At 43.8% G+C, this 12,509-nt stretch overlaps 1 protein-coding gene across 5 annotated transcripts in view; it reads right to left on the bottom strand.

The window, feature by feature from the left end:
* The window catches only part of LOC131993192 (signal-induced proliferation-associated 1-like protein 2), a 97,579-nt gene that overhangs the window by 56,051 nt on the left and 29,019 nt on the right, over nucleotides 1–12,509 (bottom strand). For all 5 annotated transcript variants that reach the window (XM_059358979.1, XM_059358975.1, XM_059358976.1 and 2 more), the window contains exons 2-4: nucleotides 5,349–7,131; nucleotides 1,655–1,788; nucleotides 197–385 (exon numbers count right to left, since the gene is read on the bottom strand). In XM_059358979.1, coding sequence (XP_059214962.1) covers nucleotides 197–385; nucleotides 1,655–1,788; nucleotides 5,349–6,861 — 1,836 coding nt within the window. In that variant the 5' untranslated portion in view covers nucleotides 6,862–7,131. The remainder of the gene's footprint in view (nucleotides 1–196; nucleotides 386–1,654; nucleotides 1,789–5,348; nucleotides 7,132–12,509) is intronic.

Here is a 12,509-nt window from a genome sequence, read left to right as displayed (position 1 = left end):
CATTATTTCTTGTCAGGGCTAAAGTGGTTCTCCTCACAACTCTAATTCTTAGAGTGCAGATTTTGTCCAAAGCTAAAATCGACATGTTTCCCTTGCAACAAATGTCCCTGATGAAGTCACTGCACCACAGATTGTCCCAGTGCTGCTCAATCAACATCATCATCAGAAGTCACTGAAAACATCTCTATGCACTCACCCCCTGCTCATCCAGCTTGAGTAGCTGCTCCGGGACCTTTGGGGAGTTGAGGGCTAGCCTCAGACACTGGATGTTAAGCTCAGGGATGACGTATTCCAGCACTTCCTTCAGCGGCAGGCCGCGGGCCGTCCCGTGTCTTGCTGTGGATGGAATGGCGTCCTCCAGGATGGCTCCACGGAGTGTGGTCAGCTGGCAGAAAAGACAAATGATGAAGTTGCATTCAGTTAAGCCAACGGTCTTACGAGGTCCCTTGTACAGTGCGTTGTGGCTTGGTCTATGTGTGCACTACTTTCATGTGGGTCAATGCGTCTGTGAATCAGAGATTTTATCCATTTCTCATTCAGCCAATATATTTTATTTCAAAATGTTTGGAAATGAAAACCAGGCTTGTATGCTAGCTGCTGTGTGAGCCAGTCATAATACTCTTTTATGCTATGCCATATTATTTAGGGCAACAGCTCCATTACGGCGCCATTGGAAAGCATCAGGAACTCACATTCTAAATAATTAACATAGGCTAACTGAGCACTAGATGTTAAGTGGTATTTTACTCGTAAGATCATTAATGTGCCAGTAAACGTTGACCCAAACAGCTTCAAAACACCCACTCTGTCACCCTGTGTTGTTGTTTGGAACATCACAGACACATTTACGCCGATAAATCCCATTTCCACCCGCACAGCCTGTGGAAGTGAATGTCAGCAGTCAATGGCTGTCCGACAGAGAGGCTTTCTGAAAAGCAGATTACTTAACCGACTTAGAGAGTGAGAGTGGGACAGAGAGGCAGAGAGTGCTGAGGCTAAATGATAGGAGTACATGCAAATAGACGCTCCAGTGGTTGGGGAGTTAAAACATGGTCTGCGTGCTACTTGCAGGGCGACCGTGACCCAGATACATTGTTTTATCGTGGGAGTGGTGCTTTACACTAAGAATGGCACTGGATATCAGTGACATTTCCCTGCCTGACACATCTGTTGCACCTGAATTATTCAGTGGATGAGACCACCCAGCATCAATCAAGGAAAATTTCTGTACCATCAGGGACAGTGAGGCTGTGCATGTCAGTTTGTGAATTAGTCATGTTGTGTGTACAAGCGCGTGCACGGGTGTGAGAGAGACTCTGATAGACTGAACCAGCGTTTGCATGACTGGCCAACTGAGTCAGAAGTGCACAGAATCACTGGACACATTAGGGTGCTGGGAGCAGATTTAGGAACGGAGAAGCCTCTTCTTGTTTTCAGGGCTACTGAAGCATTCCTGCACTCTTGCACTGCTTGAATGAGCCCAGAGCTGAGTGACCCCAACATGTCTTCCTGAATGCAGTATAAGCGAAATGTGCTTTAAAATCATGTTTTGGCTTGCAGTTGACTCTTTAATAGTGTGATAGAAGTCAGGTTTTACGCTGATTTGAGGCAACAATAGGAGCAGAAAAGGCGTACACTGGTGTTTTATAGTTACCTGACTGGTTCTGAAGGTGACTCGATAGTTGTACTGCATTCCATCTTTCTCCTTCCCGTCGTCCAGCCTCTCCCTGCGGACGCTGACCGCCACGGGTCCCAGATTGTCGTCGACTCCGAAGTAGTTTTGATGCTCTGGAGATTAAGTAAGAAAACAACAGAATTAAACACACATTAAGCATCACGTTAAGTGCTCACTGAATTAAAAAAAGCTCTAGTTCCAAGAATCTTTGTCACATCTTTATCAAATTCTTGTTTTGACTTCAGCTGATTATTGATATATATCAATGAGCGCATATAACTATTTATCACTGTGGAAAACTCTTTGCGGATTGGCCATGCGCGAGCTGTGACAGCGATTACAGAAAGCAGCAGGGGTCTGGTGGAGATTTGAAATTGATTCACTTTGGATTAGAGCCTAGCTTTAGTGGTAAAACTGGGATTTAAAAAGCAAACAAACAAATAAAAATAGAGCCCTGGACAGTTCGACCCAGTCTGACCCAGATACTCCACAAAGCAGCGTGCTTCTCACGATATATAAACAGACGTAGGCGTGTTTTTGTTCAGCATGACTCAGTATTAAAAAATGAATTTGGGACTTAAAAATAATGTCTTAGATGATCTGGACTTATCCACCGGACCATAACTGGCCCTGCCACAGTGCTTTAGTAAGGAGCAGGCTAAAATTGAGTGATACATCGCTCAAGTTCAATTTTGCCTCTATTTCCGTGGCGGCATATTGCTTTCATTCAATAATTGACTGTGTAGGGAGGACGAATATATGGGAAAAGACAGACAAGGCAAAGTTTCCTGGCTACATTTAAACCCAGTGGTTACATGGTATGTGCCCGAAGCCACAAGGCCACCAGGATGTCCCCGCTGGTCAGGCTCAGAGTTTTTGTGTCCTTTAGAGGAACGAATGCAGAACACTTTTTGACATTTTTGGGATTGACAAACCGATTTATGGATTTATTTACGAGCTGTTGGTCAAAACCAAAAAACAGAGAGACTTATATGATTTAGACATCAGGATGTTTGTGGCAGGCTCTGTGGATGTTGGTTGAACAATTCGTAGATAGATAGTCATTAGTTAGATCAGTGGTTCAAGATGTTTAAATGCAACTCCATATAATATTCTGATGGACAGATTGCCATGAAATTATGCTTTTAAATTGACCAGTTTGGCCTTGTTTCTTGTAGAACTTTAAGAATAGCGACATTTCCAAAGTGTTGTTCTTATTTCCAGCTGTTTTGTAATGTAGGGCATGATTAAAACTTTAATGAACACTAGGGGGGTCTGACTTCTAGTCCAACCAGTACTAATTTCTGTGTTGACATAAAAATAAAATGAAAATACTATGAAGATATAAAACAGTTAGTATTGGTCTAAAAGTGGAGTATGTGTGTTATGTACTCTGTGTGTGTGTCTGTGTGCGTGTGCGTGTGTGTGTGTGTGTGTGTTTAGGACATGGACAGGAGCAGAGCTTTGCACACAAAAAGCGATGCCTTGAGCAAACACCCCCTAATCCAGGCTAAAGCCGGGGAGAAAGACCTGGATTCAGCAGACAACAAAAGAAAAACCTCAGCAGGCACTCTGACATTCGCAAAGAGATTCCTGCAGAAGTTTTGACATCGCATCCACGCTGTGCAGAGCTTGCATTGTAAATACGCTGATTCTTGTAACTGTGGCATTAAAGTTGGGGCAAAGCCAGTACCAGCATGAATAATAAATTAACTGTATGGAAGCAATATGGGGTTAACTGCCCGAGGAATGCACGGCTTGTCAGGGACAGGGGGGCGAGGGGAAATGCTCTGTGAGGCATAAGGTCAAATGGTGGTAGGAGGCCGAGTGGCCCTCTTTGTATATGAGCCACTAGGCATCATAACACCAACAGCACAGTGAGGAAGACAGTGTGGACTGCAGAAAAAGGCTTTTGTCAACACACTTCTATGACATGTCACTGTTACTCATCACTTGGTGCTGACAATTTGCCAAAGGTTGCAGAGTGGAGGACTTGGATTGTCAAGTCAAATGATGTTTCTTTTCCATCTTTCTGCCACTCCACATTGCAGAAGTGCTTTCTAAATCTTTAAAAAGTCTTACACTGTATAGCCTTGCTTTTTACTTTTGTGGCTATAAAACTTTTATACTAAACTATTTTAGCTCACATATCTTTATATAAGTGAGTGATCCTGAATGACCGAGCTGTGAACTGTTACCGGTCAGAACAGTGTTAGCTCAGTGACCTGACGACAACCAATCAAATATCCACATCCAGGAAGGCTGAAAATACCCTGGTTCACTCTCTACTTTAGATTTCAATGTCTACCCACATATATGTAACCGTGACCTGTGTGTAACAAGTCTTGGCCCCAGAGTGTGGATGAAACATTGTGTCCATTAGGGTAGCCTGGGGAGACACACTCTTGTTGCTGAGGGATGGAGGGCTTTAGGCAATCAATGGGATCAATGTTCAGCCCAGGTTGATAAAAGCTTGCCCTAAAGTGGTGACACGCATGTTTTTGTGACTGTGTGGGTGTGTGCCTGTTTTGATGTGTGTGTTTATGGTGAAGCAGAGGTGACGACAGACTTGTCTTTCCGATAAAACACCTCACGAAAAAAGGGCAAGGGATACAACCACATACTGTGAAAAAGGCATTTTCTGTAAAAGCTATCGACATCAACCTTAAACTGACAGCAACACAGCCCATTTCAATTATACATTGACCTACTACAGAAAGAGGTTGTCCATAACATAATATATAAACAATAAAAGCAGATCCATAATGGTTTGTTAAGTGGAGATACTGAGGCTCGGTTGGGTGAACACACTGTCACGCTAGAGAATATTTTAATACAGAGTATCTTTTTTGAAAAAGGTCAGACATCTCTCAGTGTGAAAGGTGAAGCAGCTGTTTTCTGGGGAGGCTCAAGAATGGGTAATTCAATCTGCTGAGAGCCGCAGACAGACAGTGGGAAAAACAGATATGTATAATGCGGTGATGGGTCGGGATCTGCGTGGTATTTCCAGCATCGGCCGCATAGGTGTTTTAATGAGAGGACTTTGGACCTTGGCATAGTTTTACTGACCCTAAAGTTTCATAGGAGGGGTCCTCACACCCCAAGGGGAACAGCTGCAACACACCCTCTCGCTCACCTCTCTCTTCTCACATGACTAATCACAGCTTCTCTGCGGGGTTCAGAGCAATATCACAGGGAGGACATGACCGCTCCTCTCCCAGGGAAGTGAAACACACACCCTCGCACCCAACACAGGCCTGCTATTGTTCTGGCCCTCATTTCATCTGGTCCTACAAAAATAACTGGGCCGTCAAGATATCTGACCCATTGAGCAGAGGCTGTTCCATTTGGGAGCTCGCTCTCACACGGCATAGTGCAAAGTCTTGTTTCAAGGAAATGGATTTGGCCTGGAAAGTTTAATAATCCTCAACAGTGAGTGATTTAAATTCTCTTGTATTATCATGGATGGATTACTGAACGGGCCTACATGACTACAAACAGAACAAAACAACTGCAAAGAGACTCTAAATGACTACAAAGAGACAAAATAACTACAAAGACAACTGCCTTTTGCTTACTCAGTACTCAGGGGGACATTGTCTCATAATCTTCCAATGTGTATCATCACCGTTTCATCTCAAAATCAAACATCATCATCATAAGCATTCCTTACCTCTCCCATAGAAGTACTTGTGGTAGTAGTATGCTCCAAGGTCGATGTGCTCGATGATGTAGCGTTTGACCTTCTCCCTGTGGATAGGTTGGTTTTCTCGAGGCACCTCCAGTACAGAGACTCCTGCATTGGTGCAGTGGGAACTTAAAGATGATTCAAAAGAGCAGCTCTCCGACATGCCACTGTAGTTGGCACTGTTGGCTCTGGAGAGGGAGATCCTCCTCTCGCCCTCGCCACCGATCTCATTGCGAAAGTGTGGACAGGTCAGCACCAAGCTGTTGCTCTTCCCGTCCCCGTCATCAGCATCCAGGTTCTCCTTGGGGTTCAAGTCCTCCCTGCTGCCGAGCGGAGACTCAAACATGGGTGCATTACCGCTGCTACATCCTGCTGCTCCGGCATCTATCCCCGGTCCGGGTCCAGCCACAGCGGCCCCTCCGGGCAGCACGGCTCCAGGTCCGAGTCCAGCTGAAGCGGCCGAAGCCCCAGTAGTGGTGTTCTTCCTCATGCTCAGGTTAGCTCTGCTGGCCACCGCCTCGCTGATGTTGAAAAGAACACTCTGGACATCATAGTGCGCAAAGCATTTTTGGAAGCTGAGCGGTCGCCGATCGTCCTCTATCGAGAGCCGCAAGGCGTCGCTCTCACTTTTTATGGTCCGCAGTTTCCTGAACAGAGACGTTTCGGATGATTCTGATTTAAGGCGCCTCATGAAGGACTTTTCTGGCTCCCGGCTGTAGATTAGAGAGCTGTCTATGTAGTCGTAGCCTGGAATGTGGACTATCTCACCCCTGGCGATCTGGGCTGCTGTCTGCAGGCTAGGGGAAAGGGAGGCATCACAGCGCAATAACTCGGGGAAACCAAGAGGCGGTATGCTACGGTGGTCCAGGGTGTCCACTCGGTAGCCCCGTAGCATGGTGAAGAAGCCGTCTCCTGTCAGGCCCTGTCTGTCAATGGAGGATGTGCTGCCGTATTCACGGTGCAGCGAGGCCCCCGTGTTTGGATTGACAGCATTCTGGTCCATTATGTCCTCAGAGTCAATGTCACTAATGGTTACATCACTGTTACTGCGCTGACGGATGGGATGCAGACCCTTCAGAGGGGATTGGCTGAGGAGGTCACTCAGTGTGTATTTGTCGGAGTAGTCTACCTCCACACAGACTGCTTCGCCTTGCTCCAGTATTTCTACTGTATGTTCCTGCTGGCCGTTCTGAAATACTGGTATCACGCTCTGATAGTTCGGTGAAGGCCGCCCGTCCCATCCATCTTTCCTCGGTGGCCAGTCTGTCACCCTGGCCCTGACGCCCATTTTAGGCATGGCTGGAGTACCATTTGTTTTGCCTGCGCCTTCAGATTTCCCCTGCATGTTGGGGGCTGGTGGTCCCATGCTACCATTCAGGGCTTTGAGTTTCCTGCTGAATAGCTCCTCTGACTGCATGGCTCTGGAGTATTCTTCTGGGCCTCCCACAATTCCCACAAGGTTAGATTTGTTATCTGTCACAGGGCTCAAAATACTCATATCCTGCTGGCAGACTCCTTGAAGAGCAGACTTCCAGGACCCTTCTTCATTACATCATGTGATTTGCTCACTGGTGAGCGGAGGAGGAGCCTCTTTCCTGAGTCAATGAAGCAGCCGTCGTCATAACTCACAGAAGGCGGCTGGCACGACGATCGACACACAGCATTTGGATGTCAAGGACAAGTGTCTGAGGGGCGCCGAGGCACAGCGGAGTGGAGCCTTTTCTCACAGCGTGCCGCCAATGCAGAACGACAGCTGGAAGAGTTGGATCTGTGGCACGGAAACAAAAACAGAGAAGAAAAATGTTAGCACACGCCGAGAGGTTTACAACACTGCAACTGAGACATTTTCATTTAAAAACATAGGGAAAAGCAGGTGGTGTTCCTCATGATGACCCCAAAACACGGCACATTCAGTTCAGCTATAAAAATGATCACACTGCTGACCTAAATTGTCTGTAACCTGTTATCTTGTAATAAATTCCCACTAAGGAGTATGCAGGGCTGTATTAGTTTTGGAACTATGCAGAGGATATCATCGAATATGGCTAATTAGTGCATTTGAGAGGAGCTGGAGCAATGATGGGTTTATAACAAGATAGATGTATATCTTTGCTGGTGCTTCCAGCCAATGCCTAACAGATGGTGGCGAGGCAAATTACAGCAACAAGAGGCAGATGTTCAGCTAAATGTTCACATGTACCAATATCTGATCCAAACGCTCGCAGCGTCATCAAGCCTGCAAATTATACAGGAGGGATAGTTTTGAATATTCAACGCCAGTGCCACTCACCCTTTATCTGATATAGTTGGTAAGGAGGAAAATTGATATGAGCCTGATGAGGAAAACTGGCTAAGACAAATAAAATTCAGACTACAACATATATATTTATATAATAGCCACAAATCCACTGAAAGTCTAATCCACTACCGTAACTAGAGCGAAGTTTGCTCTTTCCTCCTTGTGAAGTTTTGTTCACTCTGGCAAATAATAAACAGACAAAAAGGCTGATATCAGCAGTTTTATTCATTAAACCTGAACATCTGAGGACAGAGGGAAGGAGAGTGAAAACATTAGTCGGCTTGTCCTTGAAAAGCAGCTACATTCCCTCCTGGGTATTTCAGATGTTGGATACACATCCTGCTGCAAGCTCACATGGTTTCCATTTTTATCCATAAGTAATGTTTCTGTATATCAGCCATGTGTTGGCTTTTGTTAAATAGGTGCCTGTTTGTGCATATAGCCTCGTTCAACTGCAGAAAACGATTTGCCATGGACAATGTAATAAAGAAGCAACAAAGACTGCACTGTGTACTGACGCTGGAAACAAAACTCCAAGAGGAAGCAACTCCTCTCTCATCAATCCCATCCCCTGCTATTAAAACAGGGCTCAATAGTCACAGTTTTTAATATTGGTTGCATTATTGATATTCAAATATTGTTGTTAAAGTCAGAACCAGAACTGAAGCAGTTTTGGAAAACAAAAGCAGACGCCTACAAGCGTGTTATCACCACCGGGTAAAATATTTTAGGTTTATACTCAATCAACAATAGGGCTGGGCAATATATAGATATAAAAAAATATATTGATATATTTTTAAATGTGATGTTGAATTAGACTATATTGCATATATTGATATAGTTCAATTTTTCTTTCTTTATATAAAAAATGCTGCCCTTGCTAGGGTTTACCATATTTAGTTGTAATGTTCATCATTTCTCATATAAATATATTTATTTCAGAAAAAGATTGGCCTATTTAATTTCATAGTCTATTTTTATTTAAGATTTTTATTTATTTAGATGTGCACTTTATGAAGCTTTGGTTTTAAGAAAAGATACTCTTGTTCTTATACAGTATTTATGTCACTTAAATAAACTGTTTCAATGAAACTACATGTGACATGTCATATTTGGCTTTGACTGAACATTTGCTCTCTTTGCAAATATAACATCGGGATATATATCATATATCGATTCAGCCTAAATATATCGGGATAAGACTTTTGGTCCATATCGCCCAGCCCTAATCAACACACATCTTTTGTCTTGAAATGTCCAGTAATCAGTAACACCAGTGTTATTACGACTTTAGCATCTGGTCCCCTAGTGGGGGTGAATGACTGAGGTGTTACATTGGATTTATCTCCTCCAACACTGACTTCTGCATGGAGGATCACACTACACCATGCCACAGTACAGTCTACAGTTCTTCCTACACTGACCTAAATGCTTTTTTCTTGTTCTTTGGGGCTGGTGGTGTGCCTCACTCCTCTTACAACTGCAATCATGTGAAAACCCCATGAGTTATCAAGTAAACCCTCCACATCTCAGAGCACAGGGCACTGGATTGCTAGTTTTTTGCTTCAGTGAAGATGAGAAGCCCTGTTAAAGCTATTCTCTTTGTGAGGTTTCACTGTGAACGTGAAGTTGGGCACGGCGTCCCGAGCTTTGCTTCAGCTCTATCTTGGCCTTTAATATGATATCTCCTGTTCCCAGACAACTGTTTACATTTCTCATTTACTGTTAAGGAGGAGGCTAAACTATTTTGGGATGAAAATGTGGGTCACATCAAGATTAGCCTCAGGCCAGACTAGAAAGAATACACTCGGGATGACTCGGAAACACTGTAACAAGAAAGTATGCGCTTCAGTTTGGGCCAAATACAGGTTAATGCATGCATGACCCAAATGTGTACGAATAGATTGATAATGATACCTTCTGAGTTCGGTCTACTGCCAAACTATCCGCAATCCTCCCTCTCCCATTACGGAGTGGTCTGGTTATGAACACAGCTTCATTCACAAGAAGCAAACTGTCTTGCCTCTGTGTTAAACACAAGGCTCAGAGAAGACAGCAAGACATTGTGTTGTGTCATATGAATGCATAATGTAGTGACGAGTACTGTTCTGGGAAATATGCTTGTCCGTTACAGTCGGCGAATGATGAATAATGGAATATGTGCCGGGTTGTTGTGAAGTGAACAAAGCCTCATTTTAAATACAGAGACATCTATGGTTGAAAAGGCTAAGGTGGTAGTTTTGTGTATGAAATTAGTTTTGGTTTTATTGGTTTTACACAAAGAAATAAGTTACAAAATGGGAATTTTTCCATTCAAAATTCAATAACCTGTTCAGTGGATATTTAATTTCGGCATCATACACATTTATACCAATGAACTAGCATAGGCAGGGTCTGATGTAAACATTTCTCTAAAAAAGACCACTGTATGAAGTCTAAATGTGTGCAGAAGTGCATTGGCTTCACTGTTTTATTTCTAATGGCCAGCAGGGGGAGACTCCACTTGTTGCAAAAAGAAGTCCCATTGACCCGACTTCTCACTTGATTTATCACCTCAGTAAACCTTTTCCTAATGAGTTTAATTGGTCAATTGCTAGTTTCAAGACTTCGTCAACACAGCATGACATTTATATGGTAAAGAATGGTCCCACTTAGATAAAAAATGCCAAACTCAAGGCTTCAAACTGGTAGCTCACAAACCAATGGGTGACGTCTCATACAGTCTATGTTTAAAACACTTAATATCAACCCAAGACCCCATGTGAGATATCCTGATGCCAGAACAAACAAAGAATCTTGGGAAAATTTCTCTAAACTTCTACTCTTGCTGCTGGACATTTATTTTTGGTATCTAAGTCAACTAAAGTCTCTCTCAGTTCTCTTACCCAGGCAGGACAGAGAGCAGAGGTGACTGCATGGCCGTCTGCTGACCAACAACCAAATGTCACACGTTGACTGAGCACAGTCCTTTCACACTCACAATTAGAGCTAGTGACAGCAAAATGTGCCACCTGTGCAAACAGCTTTATCAATGGTGACACTCCAACAGAGGCTTTAACGGATGACTGGGAACAAGAAGAACAAAGACACCGACATACTGTAATCTCAAACGCATGACAACAAAACAGCATGAATGACTTTTCTCAGTAGTCTGTGTCGAGCAGCTAAAAAAAGATAGAGGGGTGTAATGCTGTCAACATAGACAAACCAAAGAAACATGCGAAGCTCAACGTGAGGAGAAAACAGCATTATGTCACCATGTAAAGTGAAAAAAAAGGGCAAACATCAAGATATACACCCAGCAATAAAAACAAAATGCATCATCTGTTTTTATTTAGCTTCCCTGTTTCACCTGCAATCTCTTTCCCGTTGGTAGTGAATGCATAGTTAAAAAAACAGAAGCAGTCTGTTTATGTTCGTACCGTCTCGCCTGTCGCTGTTTGTACATGGGGTCAGGAAAGGGTTAGCTGGTCTTTATTTCACATTGTGGACAGGACAGGATAAACCAGAGAACATGGTGGTCCGTGTTTCCCTTTCCTGCCTTCTATTAGCGACTTTCCCTGCGACAGTGATTAATGAACACAGTTGTACCATGTCTCATTCCACATCCATCCCCCCTACACCCCCAGCCAATAGAGAGTGCCACGGGCTACTTGGTCAGCAGAATCTGTCTTGCGTGTGACCTGAAGGAGGCTGTTTTCTGTCCTTGCCTTTGTGGCTTGTGTGTGCAAGAGAGGCAGCAGATGGAGGGTGGGCGGTCTGCTTTACTAACAGCCCTTTATTACTGGAGTAATGCATCGCCATTATGGGTGTTTAAGACACAGGGCCTGGTGAACAGGGGGAAGGGATGGCGAAGGAGAGATGGGAGAGAAAGAGAGGCCTAATTACAGTAATGAACTCATTTTCTGTCTCAGATGTCGAATAGTCTGTCTTTCATCTTGGTTCATCTAGAGAGGAGTGGCCCAGTGGTTCTGCCAGGTCTTAAAATAATCCTCTGACATTGTGGCCTGATTAAAGGCCCGGCAGATATTAATATGCTGTCAGAAAAGTGAACATGTTCTGTCCACTGTCCTGAGATTAATAGTCCACTATCACTAATATTTCACCCGGGCAGGACACACGGCGTGAAGTCAGCCAACTCTGACAGACTCACTAGACCGGTTGAGGTCTCATTAGTCACTTCTACAACTTCTACACAACCGTCGCTGTTATCAAGGAGAGGAAGTCCCTATATACAAAGCCTTGAACTGTCTTTTTGTTGGGTTTTGGTTGCAGCTCTGTGAATTATCCACTCTAGTGCAGTGCCCATTCGGGGTGTGGTTATTTAAGGTATATGTCCTTCAGAACGAGCCGATCGCTTGCATTATATAGACGTCAATGTTGTAGCTTAATTGGATAAATGGATCAAACTGGTTAGTATGGCGCATCAATAAATACTTCACTCTTTAGTAGCTTGAGATACGACTAGAAAAAAAATCAAAGGGATTTATGTAAATTAAGTCACAATACAAGAATGTCTGCAAAACAGCACTGCATATATTAACACAGAAGCTCTACTTGATTCCAGTTGCAAACACATTTTGTGCACAACATTATTAAGATTACTCCACTCAGAGTTGACAGCACTTAAGGAAATTGGGCACATACTGTATGCTTAAAAAGCAAGGCCATGTCATAAGCCCTTTCGAAAACATTCTTGAGAGGAACGCCAAATCCTCTGCATGCAGGATGTGTTGGCAACACAGCCCGTTTCAGGTAGCCGTGATTCACTGAAAAGCCAAACTTGTCACTTGTCTTAGACCTAAGGTTACCTTTTAAAATATTGTGTGCAGCATAAACTAGTTGAT

The sequence above is a fragment of the Centropristis striata genome, chromosome 20 (genome assembly GCF_030273125.1).
Source record: "Centropristis striata isolate RG_2023a ecotype Rhode Island chromosome 20, C.striata_1.0, whole genome shotgun sequence".
Classification (NCBI taxonomy): domain Eukaryota; kingdom Metazoa; phylum Chordata; class Actinopteri; order Perciformes; family Serranidae; genus Centropristis; species Centropristis striata.
This window is presented reverse-complemented; position numbering and strand designations above follow the sequence as displayed.